Source organism: Lutra lutra, chromosome 14 (genome assembly GCF_902655055.1).
Source record: "Lutra lutra chromosome 14, mLutLut1.2, whole genome shotgun sequence".
In the NCBI taxonomy this organism is placed as follows: Eukaryota; Metazoa; Chordata; class Mammalia; order Carnivora; family Mustelidae; genus Lutra; species Lutra lutra.
Genome location: NC_062291.1, coordinates 57103625 through 57121711, shown reverse-complemented (window position 1 = coordinate 57121711; position 18087 = coordinate 57103625). Strand labels below are relative to the sequence as shown.

At 45.9% G+C, this 18087-nt stretch overlaps 1 protein-coding gene across 1 annotated transcript in view; it reads right to left on the bottom strand.

The window, feature by feature from the left end:
- The window catches only part of DNTT (DNA nucleotidylexotransferase), a 30573-nt gene that overhangs the window by 3002 nt on the left and 9484 nt on the right, over positions 1-18087 (bottom strand). The window contains exons 2-9 of the mRNA XM_047703501.1: positions 16309-16480; positions 15249-15377; positions 13836-14006; positions 12813-12884; positions 11035-11158; positions 9064-9196; positions 7948-8056; positions 3373-3618 (exon numbers count right to left, since the gene is read on the bottom strand). Of these exons, the coding sequence (XP_047559457.1) occupies positions 3373-3618; positions 7948-8056; positions 9064-9196; positions 11035-11158; positions 12813-12884; positions 13836-14006; positions 15249-15377; positions 16309-16480 (1156 nt within the window). The remainder of the gene's footprint in view (positions 1-3372; positions 3619-7947; positions 8057-9063; positions 9197-11034; positions 11159-12812; positions 12885-13835; positions 14007-15248; positions 15378-16308; positions 16481-18087) is intronic.

Sequence of the window (18087 nt, the reverse complement as noted above, 5' to 3'; positions counted from 1 at the left end):
AAAACTGATGGTTTGAGCCACTTGTCCCAGAATAGCATGTCCTATGGTCAAGGGTGGGCTCTAAGGCTGCAGGGAGTGAAAGCTGAAGCCCGAGATAGAGGACAGTTGACATTCATATTGTTTTATCTGAGAGCAGCACATATCTAGAAATGTTGATCCTCCCCTGTGAGAGGAGGAACCGTGGAATAATGGCGCCCTCTAGTGGGAAGAGCCATCTCCTACTTTAGGAAAGCTGCTGTGGGGACCTACCCCCCACCACCCCATGTGTAAGAAAACAGACTTTCCAAACAGAAGTCTTTGATAATGTGCCACAGGGGGAGCCAGGGTTGTGGACAAACAGGGTGAAGCAGATTCTGGATGCAGTAGCTGCTGGTCTGTGAAAATATGACGGTGTTGTTTGGCACTGAGCTTCCTCCCAGCCCTGGGACACTATCTTCATGGCCCCACCCCTGCTGCCGCCCCCAGGATTTAGAGCAATGGCTGCTCACAATGTGTTGGGAAAGGTTGGGGAGGAATGGGATAATGAGGACAGAGACTGTCCTTAGCTCCCCAGTTATGTGTGCTGACAGATGTATTCCTGGACTCCTCTGCTAAAACCTCAGAACATTTCCCCATAGGCTGTAAGAAATGATAATAATGTCTTTTATTTGGAGAATAATAATATTTACTGAACACATATTTAGTGAGCATCTGCTATGTGCCAGGTATGGTCTCTGTGCTTAGACCATAACACGTCTACCCTGGTGGAGCTTGGATTTGAGCAGAGGACACAGAAAAGACACAAGAATGGAATAAATAAATTATAGGATATGCTGAAAGGTAAGTGCTGTGTACAGGGCAGGCTTCACTGAGAAGGTGGGGTTTTGAGCAAGGAATTGAAAAACGTGAAGGAGTTAGCCAAGTAGACTCTGGGGGGAGAGCTTTCCAGGCAGAAGAACAGCTAGAACACAGGCTTAGCGAGAAGTAAGCCTGGCCCCTGAGAGCAGTAGAAGAGGAGTTCAGAGGCATTAAGAGGGTGAGAGGATCCTGCAGGGTCTTATGAGCCACTATAGGACCTTCCACATTTACTCTGAATTAAATGGGGAGTCTCTGCAAGGTTTTGGACAGGGGAGTAACCTGATCTGATTTATAACAGGATCACTCAGCTGTACTGGGTGAGGACCAGTCAGGACGGCCATGGCTATAAACCAGGCAATTATATCCTTCTTAATATTTCTGGAGAGTTTACCTTATGCCAGGCACTGGGCCGACTTCTTGCTTTATATTAATTTTCTGATGTGCTCTTTTGCTGTTAATATTTAACAACTTCTACAAGAGTCTGAAAGACTCGTTAAATACCTAAAAGGGAACAGTTTTAAGTACACAGTTGGACTCAGAATTGTGCTGAGATGAGGGCATTGTCTTGTTAAATGCTCATTACAATCCTGTAAGGCTAGAGCTGTTATTAGCCTGTTTTTCAGATGAAGAAAAGACGCCTAGAGAGCTTAAGTCATTTACCCGTGACCACACAACCAATGATAGAGCTAGGACTTAGACTCCTGCATCCCAAAGCTCAGGCACTTTACCTGAGACAGTTCTGCCTTTTGCTTTAAAGCCTCTTTAGTTTCTCAAAATGACCCTGTGAAACAGGCATGGCAAGGACAATGTCTTGTGTTTCAGATGAAGAAAGGCTGAACATTGAGCAGGGGTAATGGTATCAGGCTTGCTGTGTCATTGGTCACAACAGACTTCAGAGATGGATCCAGAGCTGCTGCATACAGCTGCGCAAGTTGTGTACTGCAAAACTCTCAAGGGCACCATTCACATTTGTAGGCCCCAAATTGAGGTGAGATTAATAGATGAAATGTGTGGAGAGTAATTCCTAGGCCCTGAAACCTTTGGGTAAAAAGGTGAAATTGAATTTCTCACCTATAGAATTTTAGACTAGAACTAATTCTGGTCGCCTACCAACAGGTATCAACCTAGAGACAAAACACACTATCTTCAGTGACTGCATAAATAGGGCATAAAAATAATAACATGAGTAGCTACCATATGCTGGGCACATGCCACATTTAAACCCATGCAGCCTCTCATTTAACCCAAATGGTGACATTGGAGGTAGGCACCACTGTTACTCACCACAGAGATGGCACAATTGGGGCTTAAAGAGGTCAAATCATTTAAAGTGGCCCAGCGAAAAGCTTAGTATTCTATCAACACCTGCAGAACCAATAGCAGTAATTTCAAGGACTCTGAGAGAAGAGACTAGAATGTGCTGGAAATACACCCATCTTCAAACAAAATGGACAAGAGGAAACCATTTCTGCCAGTGATTCCTAAGTGGCCTGACCTTGTATAACCTTGGACTTCTTTTTGGAACTCTCCCCTTTCTCAACAGACTCTGTGTTCCCAAAGATTCAGGTCAACAAGCTGCATTTATGATATATTGTTCCATCAGTTTTTCCAGCTTTCATGAATGAAAAACGTCAGCCAATATTTTTGGTGAGAGTAAGAAATTCTAGGGCCAAGACCCTCTGTTGATATAATTGCAGCTCAAGCAAAGGCACTGGGCACTTAACTCAAGGTTGAGGACAATTAATCTGTGTTATGTCATTTATCTACATAAAACCCTCTAAAGGCACACATCACCAAAGTCATAGCTAGCTACCCTGGGACACTGATAGAAGGGAGGGGTGCTTACACCAGAGGGGGGAGCTCAAGCTGATGAGAATCAAATCAGGGGCACCACTGTTGTGAATATAACATGGTGGGAGTGAGAGCTGCCACTTGGCCAGCACCGACCACGTGGCCCGCGTGGTACTGAGGGCTTTGCCAGCTTCATCTCACCCATCCCTGCAGCCCCTCAGCAGGAGGTGGCCGAGGTCCCTAGGACCTGATGGAAAAACCAAGTCTTCAAGGACACAGGGAACTCATTAGAGATCCCCCAGCTGGTAGGAGGGAGAGCAGTGCCTCATGACCAGCTCTGGAGAAGCCAAACCTGTGCACTCAGCCACCTTGCTGCTTTCTCTACATCGGTCCTCACACTCTAGCTACATCAGAAATATGAAATATGTGCAGGGCTTTTTCCAAACACAGATTCCTGGGCGCCATCCCCAAAGTTTCTGATTCAGGAGATCGGGTTGGGATGGTGGGGTGGGGGATGGTAGATGGGGGGGATTTACACATCTCACCTGCTCCCAGGTGAGCAGGTGCCAGCCCGGGGCCATACTGTTCTAAATTAATTAGTCTCACTTGATTGCATGCAGGTAGACTGCCCGGATCTGGAAGTTTCTGGGCACTCCTCCCTGTTACCCTGCCTCCACTACCTCTGTCTCTCTCCTGGGCCCCAGTAGACCCAACCCATATCTTTTGGACCCACATAGCACTTACCCGTGAGCCAGTCCAGCCCAGCAGGGCAAAGGCACGGCGCTCGTAGGGGCACATGACCAGGTCCACGCGGATGGCCTTCCAGGTCTTCTCCTCCTGCTGGCTGCACTTGCCACTGTCCACTCTCTGATGGTGCAATTTTAAAATCAGAAAGCATTTTTGAAAATGATCTAAAGCATCCACCTTCCTGCTAGGCAACTTTAACTTTTCAAATGTCGACTCCACAAGGTCACAGTATAAAAGTAATCCCTGAAAACAAACAGAAAGACATCAGGAAGACTCCCCGGTGGACAGGGTCTGCCGTTTTATACTGGGCTCTTAATGAATGCTCTCAACAGAAGCTTCACAGATTCGAGCAGAACGTGGCCATGTTTTGTCCTTGCTGTGTGAGTCCACTTGACCACGCTGGGAGAGGAAGCCAGGAAGTGGATGTATTATCCTCTCTCTGCTGCAGAGGAACTTAGCAATTAGGCCAAAGCTCCAGAGAACCCCTCTCCTTACTTCTGAATTACAAGTCAGTGCTCAGAAACTTGCCTTATCCCTTTGAGGACAAAGACTGTCACTCTGTCTGCCTTGAGAGTGACATAATGTTAGTGATGGTTATTTCACCTACTGCTCCTAAGTCAGAAAGATAAGAAGTGATTCTAAGATGTGCCCAGCGATGCCCCAATTGTCTGCTCGGTGGACAGGCAGGGAGATGGCAGTAATAAATGCTAAATCTGAGTGTCAACTAAAAAACCAAATAACCTTGAAAGAATTCAATCATAGCTATTAGGGTATGTGATTTGTTGTCCTTAGGTCAGATGTTCTTGAATTTTATCATCAGAAGCATTTGGAAAGTTTGTCACAGCAGAGTTCATAGGGCCCTGTGCCCAGAGTCATTCAGTGGAGGGAAGGAAGGAGGGCGAGACTCTGCATCTCTAACAGGTTCCCAGGATGCTGCTAGTCCAGGAACCACAGTTTGAGCACTACTGGTTCCGTTCATTTTGTTATAAGGAATGCTTTGCATTTCTTCTGCAGCCCTCCAAGAGACATTGTTTTGGTTCAGCTAAACGTTGAAGGGGATCCTTTTTCTGACCTCAAAAGAGGGAACTCTAGCCCTTCAGTGGCTCCCCCAGGAATGCTATTAGGAAGAACACAGCATTTGGAGGGGACTGAGAGGGAAGCACTGATGTCCTGGAGACCCTCTGGGGAAGGTGGCAAATGTTGCCCTAGGGTGATCTAATCACCAGCTCAGGAAAACACAATTCTGCTTTTTAATGAAACTTAAATAAATTAGTACATTACAGCAGCCTTTCTTTAAATTTGAATTATGTACATTTGAAGAGTGAGCTATTAAAATATTCACAAGTCTTTCTTTAAAGTTAAATTTGTAAAAATACCCACCTCCCGCCAAAATCCACAAAACTGGCTTTCTAATAATTGTAAGCTGTGTTTGCACTTCTGCCACACTGGCTGGTCCTAGACAATGGGCTATCCTTGGGAGGGGTTTGCGTTGAATCTTGCAAGGCATTTGGGAAGGCATGCCTGGAATAAAATGTTGCTGTCTGCTTATTTAGGCATTTCCTTCTGCGTCTGCTGCAGGGAACCGTTGTCAAACACACCCCCACACCCCTGATGTTGCTTCCTATTCTCTAGCCTGGGCTGTTTTGGGGCTCTATGTTCTACTGTTTCTTTCCTTGTTGCCCCCCATTTCCCCTTCGGTAACTTCTTTCCTTCTTTGAAAATTCCTTTGAAGTTTCGGGCTCTGGCTGTAGATGTAAACATTTCCTACCAGCATGTTCTTTTCTTCCTACTGGAAACTAAGTGACTCCTGACAAAGAAGGAGAGGGAGGCCTTCCCCTGTTCCTTCCTCCCTCCCTCCCTGGGGTACTGTAGGAGAGAAGCGCTCAGCTCCCGAGGTTCCGCTTCTCACAAAGAGGGAGTCCCCGAGACCCCAAGTTTAGTATCAGGTTCGCCAGCGGAGCAGGGAGGGTTGAGAGGCTAGGGGGTGAGGCCCTCCCCTTATTTGAGGGCCACGATCCATCCGCCCTTGTGTTCTAATTCCCTGCAACCCCTTCTCAGAAGACTCTACATCCCCTATTCGAAATCTGTTTCTCAGCAGGAGTGAATATATTATTTTCCCTAAAGAGTGTAAATACTTTCAATCTCTCAGCCTTCCAGGGATGAGAGACCAACAGAGGAGTGAGCGGCCCTGACCAAAGTCCCACCCACCAGGGTCCAACCCCCGTCCCTCCCTCCAGCAGCCCTCCCCTTCTTGGGCTGAGCTGTGCTTGCCAGGGAGAATTCAGGCTGAAGGAGCCTTGGCCATGGGGACCCCCACCACAGAACAGTGCTCCAAGCTCCTTTTCCTCCCTCTCGGCGCACTGACCCAGGGGTCTTCTAGAAGGCTCGCATTCAGAGTCAGCTGACAGGCAGCTCAGACCAGCCCTGCCAGGCTGTCTTCACAGTCATGTAACATAACGCGTAATGTAACGTGGCATGATGTAACGTAACGCGTGCGTGCTGTGTGAGTATGCGCATGCGTATGCCTGCGTGGGCGATCACCCGGATAATCTGGAAAATGCGAGTTGGGGTAAGAACGTCCGTGGAGTGAGGAGAGAGGTTGAGGTGGAAGTTATGCACGCAGAGTTCCCAGCCAGGGTAGGAGGGACAGGTCCCAGGCTGCGGGGATGAGGGCAGACCTGGGACACCCCGCTGGCCCTCAGGGTCTGCTTCCAGAGGCCTGTTTGTCCGCGAGGGAAGAGCAGCCGCGCCCGCTCACTTCCGGGTCCCCTCACCTGGTGCGGGGCCTGGCTCTCAGCAGAGCGCAAGGGACAGTTGCGCAGGCGTGATCACGCTGACAGCCTGTGTTTAGCAGGCGTTCGACCCTACTAGTCACTTTGTCAAGCGCTTTATCTGATTCTCCGTTAATCCTCCACGTTAATGAAATGGCAGAGCTTCGATATCCCTGTTTCGTAGATGAGGAAGGGTTAAGCAAAGCGCCCCAGGTCATGCAGCCAGTAAATGGCAGGGTTGTCCTTTGACAACGTCCTAAATAAAACCCACAGGCTTAATGTTGGCCTCCACCCGCTGGCCCATCTCTTTGCTTGGAGGGCAGACATATGACTGCCTCAAACGGAGGAAAGACAAGAGGAAGGAAGGCTCCTTGTCCCCATGGCCCCATTCCTCCATCTCTGTCTTAGTCCGGGACAGCCTCAGGGCATGGGGAGCGTGGTGTCTAAAAACGGAGGCTGAGGGGCACCTGGGTGGCTCAGTGGGTTAAAGCCTCTGCCTTTAGCTCAGGTAATGATCCCAGGGTCCTGGGATTGAGCCCCGCGTCAGACTCTCTGTTTGGCAGGGAGCCTGCTTCCTCCTCTCTCCCTGCCTGCCTCTCTGCCTGCTTGTGATCTCTGTCAAATAAATAAATAAAGTCTTTTTATAAATAAATAAATAAATAAAAACTGAGGCTGAATAGGTCCTCACAGGGAACCCTGGCCTTGCAGTCCCCACCCAGGGCCTTAGTGCACTGTCTATACAGTGTACTTAGTGTACTATCCATGAGACAGTCCCACCTTTCCTGCTCAAGTAGAGCAGAGGGACCCGTGTAGGTGGGGCCGACTCTTCCTCATGCTGCCTTCTCCCGGTTTGACCTGTGAGGATCACCCTCAGGGTAGGGTCCCTGGATCCACTCTTCTGAGAAGGAAAAGGGGGCTGGGGATGGCCTTACAGATGAATTTGGATCTGGTTCCCACGTGGGGTCCTCCCTTCTTGTGCTCCTGTTTCCAGGGTGTTGTGTTTCTGGCTCTTACTTTCACTTGATCTGAGGTTTCTCTCTTTCTGCCATATCAGGGAGCATGGCCCACACCCAGCAGGGGCCAGCTTGCTCAGGAAGGATGCAGCTGGGCCAGAAAAACACCAGCCCCAGGCTTGTCAGCCCACCACTCCTGTAGGTCCCTGGGGTGGAGCCCTCTGGTCTCTTTGGGAAGTAGAGTTCTCACTGGAGTGGGGCACCAGTCAGGGCCCTGCAGGAGGCTCTCCCTGCTGCCCATCCTTTACCTCCTCTGCTGGGCAATAGGTAGCCTAGGAGAAGTCTCATCTCCTCAGTGGGTCAGTGCTTCTGAGCTCATCTTGTCTTCATGAGTTTCTTTTTTCCCATCTCAGGACAAAGTCAAGGTGGTTGTTGAACAGAAGAGAGTTCCAGGCACCAGCGACACTTCCTGGCTGCTTCTATCCCAATACCAGCAGTCCTGCCCGACGCCTAAACTGGGCTGCCCATCTCATACCTCCCAGGTCTGTACATGTTCTCCATTTGTTTCTGAGATGTAATGCTCCTGAACGTCCAATACAGAGACATACACACCCTTGGCCCCATTGGAAACAGGACAAGTGTGTATATGCAAGATTGATATTCACAACATGGACTCTAGGACCCCAGGCGGATAAGTCTCATTGGGTGTCATGTGCCATTGTATAAGCTGTTGCAAATCATTGACAATCAGATAGTCATTACAAAATTATGAGGTAAACAGTATGCAAAGTTCAGTGGTATTAATGGACTGCTTGAGTGTCCAAACATCTACTTTTGATCCTTCTTACCTTCCTTTCCCATAAGTTTATCACTTTTGGTAAAAGTTGTTCCTCGTCTTCATCTGTTGACCCGGGGCTGGTAATTAAAAAATCTACATCATGCCCAATCTTCTTACCTCTGAACAAAAAAAAGTATAAAATGGAAATGAATTAGTATTTTAGCTCCCAATTTTTAAAAGTCACCTTTGTTTCTATGTCCTGTGCTCAAGCTTTGAGCATCACAAAATGCACATGATAAATTTTTAAAAAATATCCTTGTTGTACAACTCTACTCTTCGTAGAATAACTTTATGACAGAAAAAAAATCCCACATAGTATGTATGTGATTACATATTCGTGGGTAAAAAAATAACAAAGGAAATGATTTCTTCTGCACTCACCCCCACATGTCTATACAGAGACAAGAATGTCGACAAGCAAACCAAGAACTATGATACAAGAGAGGGCTCTCGGAATTAGGACATTGACTGAAGGCATTTTCTTAGATTTGATCTTCCTCTCCCACTTGCTCCCTCACTTCAGACTTGGCTTGCCAGGATGGCCAAAAGCAAACAGGTAAGAGGGCCACAGGGAGAGCTGGAGGAGTGGAGGGGTGGGAGGCAAGGAATCTCTTTCGGGAGGCACACATTTCTGTGAAGAGTTTGTTCATTCTACTCATTGATTTGGCCAATATTTCTTGAGTACCTGTTTTATGCCAGGCTCCTGGTTCTCACAGAGCACTAACGACTACAAACTAAGTGAGGGAAAGGATGTATACAAACAAATTACTTGGCAGGTAGCCCTGAGGTAGTCTGTCTGGCCAAGCCTGGAGAAGGAGGTGGTATCTGAATTGAGTCTTAAAAGATGAGGAGAAGTCAGCCAGGTGACAATTTGAGGAAGGCTAGTCCAAGCAGAAGGGACTGACGAGTGAGTCATAGAGGCATGAAACAGCTCTGTGTGTGCAAAGACAAGGCATTTGGGGTTGCTGGGGTGGGAACGTGAGGTACAGAAGATGAGACCACAGAGACAGGCTGGTACCAGATCACCAAAGGCCTTTGTGTCATGCTTGGAAGCCTGAAGTTCTGAATATAGGGAGCCACTGAAGGTGTTAGAGCAGGAGAGGCAAAAGGAGCTCTCATTATCTACCTCCGGAATCCTCCTGTCATGGTGACGAAGGCTTCAGGCAGAAATGCCCAGACGGCCTCTTTAACCAGCATGTCAACTGCCTCTGCTTCTTCCCTGGTTACGCAGCTGACGAGGTCTTCATAATAGAGGAATCCTGAGGGGCCATTGAACAGATCAATGGAGAGAGTGACACGTGACATGACCAGCCCTCTGTGGGAGGGGATTCTGCCCCCAGATAGAGCAAACATGACCACAGGCATCACCAAACTCTTTCCCAAGAGACGAGTGTGTTCTCTATGCTTTTGGTTGTGAATTTTTCTTGGTAACGATGACTCTGCTTTCTGACTTGTAAGAAAGAGACTTATAATTGCCTGATGAAGAAAGAGCCTATATTTCATATCCACCTGGAAAGCAAGCTGTTCAAATAGGCCCTTTAATGAAGAACCAGCCTTTTTGACCAATAAACTGCATCCTATGAATCTTGAAAGATAATGCATATAGATTTAGGAGGGGAAGATTCGGAGTTGGAAAGTGGTGGATGGAAGTTCAGACACAGTTGTGATAATGATTTGGTTATTCCCGCAGACCCATGGAGGGAGCTCCCCCCCAAAATTAAAAATAGAATGAGTACGTGATCCAGCAGTCCTGCCTCTGGGAATCCATCTGAAGGAAATGGAAATGCTATGTCAAAGGGATTCACGCAGCACCATGTTCACAGTAGTGTTATTCAAATAGCTAAGACTGCTGTCTTAGGAAACAACCTAAATATCCAACAGTGGATGGATAAAGGAGTTGTGGGGTGTGTGTGTTTGTATGAATATTATTCAGCCACTGAAGTGAGGAAATCCTGCCATTTGCAACTACATGGATGTACCTTGAGGGCATAATGTTAGGTGAAATAAGTCAAGAGAAAGACAAATACTCTATGATCTCACTTAAGTGTGAAATCTAAAACCAAAAACTCGTAGAAGAGAAATCGGATTTGTGGTTATCGGAGGCGAGGGTGAGTGGTGGAGGAATTGCAAGAAGGTGGTCAAAAAAGTACGAACTTCCAGTTACAAGAGAAATAAGTACCAGGGATGTAATATACTACAGGATGGCTGTACTCAACACTGCTGGATGTGGCTTGCTCTCTCTGATTGCAGTTTTATCGTATTTCTATTACATGTTGAAAGTAAATGTTTAAAACACGTTCATTTTTTTGAGCCTTTATTTGCATTTCTTCATTAAAAAAAGTGTACCACAGCCCTCTGTAAATGGAAACACCCAAGCCACCACCTTCAACCTGTAGGAAGTCCTGCCAGCCTTCAGCTGTCTCACCATAGTCTTGTCTTCTCAAGCTGGTGGGTCCTGAGCGGTTAGATCAACCATCTGTCTAGATTTGCACACTTTCCCTTCTATTTACTGGTGTCTTGTGGTTTCTAAAGCAGATCCACATTTGTGCCAGCAATGACTCTTGGTCTGCTCAAATATTTTTTACTCCTCAATCTTTACATCCATTTTCTGCCCTTGACTCCGCTCCCACACCTTTTTTCCCCCAAGGGAGACAGCCAGGACCAAACATCTAGAGCCAGTTCAGTATGAACCAGATCAACAGGGCAACCCGGTGTGATGCCTGGATGCAGGAATGACAGGGGCTCTCTTGCGGAGAGTCTATGCACTGTGCCAGGATTGGTGCTAAGGGCTTTGCCAGCATGATCTGATTTATTCCCCATTAACTAGCAATGTTACCCCCCTTTTATAGACATGATAGCTTAGGCTTAGAAACTTGAACAAGCTTGCTCAAGATCATGCAGCCACCCAGTGTTGGAGCCAGGATTTGGATCCAGGTCTGTCTGATTCCAAAAGCTTGTGCTTTTAACCAAGTACAAAAAAAAGAGAGCAAACAAGTGACCCAGGTTCCCAAGGTTGGAGTTGAAGTTCAGCTGACTTAGCTCTGTCACCACCTGATGAGCCCCTGACCACAGCAGATCTGTAGACAGGACAGTTTACCTGCTTTCTGCATTGGCGTGAATTTCAGTGTTTTGTCCAGCTTTATTTTATTCAGAGTTCTGTAACCCATTCTGAACCATTTCTCGGAAGTCTTCAGTCCCACTCCAAACACAGAAGTAAAGAGCTGAAACAGGGAAAGGCATGCCTTTAGTTTCTGAAATGATCACTATGACAATGAAGCAACACTTTTCAAGGTCAAGGGATTAGGAAAGCACATAAGGAAATTTCTGACCCAGTTTCTCCTGAATATGACAAGCAGGTGGGTGATGGTAACTTTGGACAGAGCTTTAAGTTTCAGGAGGGTCCTCTCCTGACACATGTTATGAAAGGGAACAGAAGTGAGGAGGCAGGGCCTGGCACCTGCCCAGGCTTCTGTGTACTCTGATGGTCACTTGCCTGTGCAGTCCATGAGTGACAGCAGCTTCCTCTGGCAGGCACTCCTCTTGGCCCAGCGTCTCTTACACTCACTCATGCTCTGCATATTTTAAGAGGGATGCTCATGTAGGTTGTATGCATTCCTGACCATCGCCCAGCTGATAGCCCAAACTTGAATCCAAGCTGCCTGTACTCTAAGTTTTGGCTCCTGCCCACAAGCACCTTTAGGCCTGTGCCTCCCCCCAAAACCGAAGGGCTGGGCAGAAATCTCTGTCACCTGCAACTCCAGGATGGGGCACACTGGGGGGTAATAGGCCCTGCTTCAAGGGAGAGCAGGATGTAGTGAGGAGCTTCTGACACAGGTTTGCTCTTTACCAGCAGGTTTGTTTTGTCCCATAGTCCCAGTGTCTCCATGATATTTGTACCCATGAGTGACAGATGCTAGAAGATAATTTGTACCTCAGCATAGCAGTAAGCTCATACATCCGTATTTATCTGGGCATCTGCTTCCTAGACCACAATTTGGACTGATTGTGTCCCCTTCCATCCATTAGTTGAAGCCCTAATGCCCTGGTGGTGGTATTTGGAGATGAGGCCTTAGGGAGGTTATTAGGTTTAGATGAGGTCATGACAGTAGGGCCCTCATGAGGGGACTAGTGGCTTAATAAGAAGAGGCACCGTAAGTGTGCTTGGGTGGCTTAGTCGCTAAGCGTCTGCCTTCAGCTCGGGTCATGATCATGATCCCTTGGTCCTGGGATCAAGGCCCACATCGGGCTCCCTGCCCAGCAGGAAGCCTGCTTCTCTCTCTCCCACTCCCCCTGCTTGTGTTCCCTCTATCGCTGTGTGTCTCTCTCTCTCAAATAAATGAATAAGTAATCTTTTTTTTTTTTCCCAAAAAAGAGGCCCCAGGGGACTTCCTCTCCATGTGTGTCTTGTGAGGGCACGTTGAGAAGGTGGCTATCTGCAAGCCAGGAAGAGAGCCCTAACCCGAACCTGACCATGCTGGCATTCGCTCTCATCCAGGCTCCAGACTCTAAGAAAAGTAATATTTGTTGTTTAATCCACCCAGCCTGTGGCGTTTTGTCATGGTAACCCAAGCTGATACAACCACTTAGAATAAGTAATAGGATTAACTGCAAAAACATTTTCTTCTTCTTCTTCTTCTTTTTTTTTTTTTTTTAAGATTTTATTTATTTATTTGACAGACAGAGATCACAAATAGGCAGAGAGGCAGGCAGAGAGAGAGGAGGAAGCAGGCTCCCAGCTGAGCAGAGAGCCCGATGTGGGGCTGGATCCCAGGACCCTGAGATCATGACCCCAGCCAAAGGCAGAGGCTTTAACCCACTGAGCCACCCAGATCCCCTGAAAAAACATTTTCAATAAATACATCTAAAATTACTTACTTTGAAGGACTGATATCGTTCATCATTTAACACAGCTTTAACTTCAGAACTTTCTCCATCTTCAATAATTTCCTGCATGGATGGTTGAAAAATATTTTACAGTAGTGATGATGAAAAATCAGAGAGTCTAGGGCTCTCAATTTCCCAGATCTAGTAGCTTGATTGTTCAGGAAATGTATCCCTGTTCCCTCAGAATGTTTCCCTAACCAATCTAGACAAAATAAGAGACTTCCCGTAAGTTTAGAAATCTCAGCTCATTCCGAGTACTCCTTTATAGTTATCAGGGATGAAGGCACAGAAGGGTCTGAGTCCAACTCCACAGAAACCAAACCAAAATGTTCACCAATAGTATGCCCAAATGTCTGTGATAATTTTCTCTTCAATGGCTATGAACTAGCTGAGATGGACTTCTCACCTGAGCAGGTTAATTTTGGAACCATTGAAAAACCAATCCAAGTTCAAGCTCTCAGGACGTCTAGCTCTAAACAGAATTGAGATGATTTTCCTTGAATATTTTACCTTGCACTTAACTTTATTGAAACTTACTCGTGGATGGCCACCTTTGGCTAGCGAATCCTTAAACATTATTATTACATAAATAATCCCCCATTCCTGGCTCTCTTGTTGGAACACACAGGGAGAGATGCAGAATCAGGTAAACTGCCTGGTCACTCCCACCACTATTCTGGAGGGCAGCATCCCGTAAGAGGAACTGAGGTCCTTCCCATAGCCTGTGTTTGAAGACGGACCATCCCCTGCTGTCGAGCGCTTCAGACACTTGAGTCTTTTACTGTGATCAATGATAGTATGGGAGAGTTCTGTTTCCACTAGCTTGGCCCCATGTCGCCCCAGCTACATGAGAATACTGGAGTAGGGAGTCTATCCATCTCTCTCTCTGTCTGTCTTTCTATCCATCTATTCATCCATCCATTCCACATCTACATAGTTGACAGGAAAATCTATTAACTGCATTTACTTACCCCTCTTCCCTAGAAAATAGGACAAATCACATTTCACCCTTACCTCTATGATGCACTTCACTTTGTCCTCCAGGCAGGGAATTCCTTCTGTGTCCTTCATACTGATGATGGTGAATGGCAGGGATTTAAGTACGGAAGCTGCTCTCATAAATGCCAGGCAGAAGACTTCATTTTCTCTGAACTCATAGTTTTCAGCCAGTACCTCAAAGGCATCCTGAAGAATGAAACCAGGTAAGCAAACCACCATCTGTTCCCGGCCCCTGAACTACCTAGCAGTCACCTGCAAATGCCTCTTGCTCTTCTTGAGTGTCGAAATACCTCCTGGAGGGTGAGATTGGCTCTCCCATATCTTTGCACCCCTACCTTTTAATGAAAGGAGTTGAATTGAAAAGACAGCTCAAAAAAAAAAAAAAAAAAAAAAGCTCACAGAGCACTTCCTAAGGAAACTTTGAGTTCACTGCCTTTAGATAATTAGGTGTTCAGGAGTGATTTAAGCAAAGCCGGATCTCATGCTCACTGCATCCTACTAGTCCTTACTCAGCAAGATGCTGCCCTCTTTCCCTGGAGACTTCCCCACCAGCCTGTGGCCAGGATTCTGCCTTGATCACTGGGCACTTTCATCTCTTAGCTTGTATGTAAAACACAGTCCTCACCTACCATGGGCATATTGAATGAACGAAGGGGTGTGATCAGAGTGCCACAGACCCAGGGCAGGTTGTCTATAGTAGGGCGCATTTGCATTTCAGTAGCTGTAGCTGTGTGCCATCCTGCTCTCAAGCCCAGTACTGCCGTTCCCTGGTCTTCCTTGTACAGGTGGGGCCAGAAGTCTAGACATGAGAATTTTGTATTTGATAGACTAACTGCATGTTTTAACAGCTTGACTAATTTCTCTAGGTTGGGAGACAAACAGCTGTGGGCGTGTTAGGGTCATTTGAAACACAATTGCCATACTTCAGGGCTGGGTGGGGCTTTAGAGGCAATCTAGCTGATTTATAGTTGAATGGATATGGCTCAAAGAGAAGTGACTTGCCCAAGATCAGAAAGGTGAGAATCCAGATCTGCTGTCTCTGTGTTTGGCTGCCCAGGAAGGGCTGTTTATGCATTATTGTTGTTTCTTTGGAACTTGCTCTAACTATGTTTTAGACTAATTACAGTATTCAGTTTTTCCAAATACTTGCCTTTGACAACTGTTGTGCCCCAAAGTGTCAATTCTCAATAAATAGTAATTTAAAACCATCTCTAAAAAATACACATATATTTCCAAATGTATTTGTCCATTTCTAGGACAGAAGTAGATCCATTTTTGACAAAAAGAGGAGTCAGAGATCAGGCAAAGGGGGTGAGTGAGTGTGGGGAAAACATTCTTAGATTTTTCAGATTTCATTATTGGATTTGTAAGTCTGTGGAAAGAAGCTGCATGCCCTTCATTTGCCCTGGATGTTGTAAAGCCCCTTACCGTGAAGATTTGGTTACAGTTGTTTAAAGTGGTTCTTCTCTGACATGCGTATTGAGAGATCTTTTTTACAACAAGTGGTGGAGTCTTCTGGAGCTCTGGGTTGGGACTAGCTGAATTGTCTCTTTTCACCTAAACAAATGCATAAATGTCCATTTTTAATAACAATTGATAGTAATAATAATAGATATTATGAAAAAAGTTGGCAGCAGTTAGAAGGCAATTGTCTCTGGAGAGATGATAAAATTACTGGAGAGTCAAAGTTTATGGTATGCACATCTCTAATATTCAGATTTGCTATTGTTAACATGTAATATTTTTGCATCAGAAAAATAAACATGAAAAAGAACAATCAATTAAGCACCATTTTCCTTTTCCATGAACTTAAATAGTCATGGTCTGAACCTTCCAGACAGTTCTAACATGAATAGTGAAGGACTTGGAATTAAGGGTCCAACTTTCCTTATGAATGATCATAGTAAGAAAAACAAAACAAAACAGGTGCCCTCTGCTCTTCTGGCTACCAGAACATCAAGGCTTCCACATTTTGAAATATTTGTGTATAGTCTTATTCATAAAACTAGCTACCATTTATTGGGTGCTGTATTTCTTTCTTTCTTTCTTTCTTTTTTTTTTTTTAATTTGACAGAGATGACAAGTAGGCAGAGATGCAGGCAGAGAGAGAGGAGGAAGCAGGATCTCCGCAGAGCAGAGAGCCCAGTGCGGGGCTCCATCCCAGAACCCTGGGATCATGACCTGGGCAGAAGGCAGAGGCTTTAACCGAGCAACCCAAGCGCCCCTATTGGGTGCTGTAGATCAGGTTCTGTGGTAAGTGCTTTGCCTTATGTGACTCTAGTTCTCATAACCATCTTGTCAAGCAGGTCTTATTGCTATCTTATATTCTAGAGGAGGAAAAGGAAGCTCAGAATAGCTGAGTCACTTTCCCGTGGTCACACAGGGAGTAAGCAGAAAACCTGGATCTAACCCAGGTCTGTTGATTCCTACAGCCCATGTTCCTAATCCTCAAGTGAAGGGCAAAGAAAATCACAACCATAACACTTACAAGCTGGTGTTTCCCTGTCGTCTCCACTGGTGTTCCTGCTGCCATGGATTCTATCAGCCAGGAGACGTCAAGGAGTTCTAGCTGTGAGCTGGCTTTATGATTCTGTCCCCGCAGCCACTCCAGGACCTCTGAGCCCGAGTTGTTTTCTGCCACAATGTGGGTGATGGAATCACTGCAGAAGGCAAGGCAGCATTAAGGGGCTGAAGGGAATTTCAAGTGAGGAGTGCTCCTCTTACCTCAGGGTGTTTGGAACATTCTGTCTAATGAAGAAAAATGCATACTAGACCTGACCATAGGCACAGAGAATTTAAGGCCTTCGTGGAAGGGATTCTGTATTAATTAGTGTAGCCACAGTGGTCTATGTTACATTAAGAAAACATTAACAAGATTGTGGTCTTTGGAAAACCAAAGTCCAGAGAAGTTGGAAGATAAGAAATTGTTAGTAAAAAAGCACTCTTCGTGTGGCTTTGGTGGGCCATTTCATTTTTATTTGTAGAGGGCTTCAGCCTGATGCCTTTCCAACTGACTGACTCTGACCCGCAGTGAGAAATACATTTTATATCATGACTTAAAATAGAAAGAGATACATGTAGATATGTTTGTAAATTGATTAAATTGATCTCACAACACATTAATAGATGGTGACCAGCTTTGAGGAAATACTGCTTTCCATGTTTGTCAAAGTACGGGCTAGTGGTGGAGGATAGGTGGGAAGCTTTCCCCCAGTATCCACTGAGCCTGTACCATGTTTCAGCACGATCCTGGTATCTTTCATCTATCATCTCATTTAATACTCCCAAAGCTCCTCAAGGAAGTGTTAACATTATTCACACTTCAAAAATGGGGAAACTAAACAACAGAGTTTACGTGACACTCTGAAGGTCACACAGCTAGTAAATGGTATTGATCCTTTTTGATTGTCTCTTTCTGGGTCAAGTATATTATTTCTGGTTTTCAACAAGTCCTCACAGTCAGCATTGTATCATTGGATCCAATGTTTTTTAAGGCTTTTTCCATTCAAATAATCTATGTATCTGGGAGATAGTAAGATGCATATCTAGGCATCCAAGAGAAAAGCAGAATTCTTTTCTCTTGCCCACTTCTCTTCTATGACTTCCTCTTTCTCTTTCTCCTTTTTTGGATTGACTCTTGGATTCATTGGGTGTTTTTTGGTTCACTGTTATATTCACAGCCCTAGGTTCCTTGTGATGGTGTGGTAGGAAGTTGGATACCAAAGAAGAAAAGGGAAGTTTCTGGATATTAGTATCTTATGTGACGCAGACAGTTAATAATATAACAAGACACGAGGCTTGGACAACATCTGCAAGTGGTATGCAGAGAAGGAGAAGAGCTGATGTGAGCTGGGAGAGGCAGGATGGCTTTGTGGAAGGAGGGGTTTGTGTCCAGTCTGGATGGATGGGGAGGAATTGGGGCCTGGAAGGCAGAACTTCAAGCCCTCCTAGAAGAAAAGATTCAGAGACCAGAAGGAAAGTAAGAGAATGGGCTGAACCAGAGTGAAGAGTTTATGTTGGGAAGTAGTTGTAGACAGGGCTGAGTCAGTTAGGACAACCATGTTCTAGAAGGTCTTAGAAGCCTGGTTGAGGAGGTTGCATATAGTTTTCTGGGGTTGTGGAACCAGTGAAGGATTTCGTGAGCAGATCATGCATAGCCTCAGTATGTCATTTTAAAAGGCTAATCTGGGGGCACCTGGGTGGCTTAGTCGTTAAGCATCTGCCTTCTGCTTGGGTCATGATCCCAGGGTCCTGGGCTTGAGCCCCA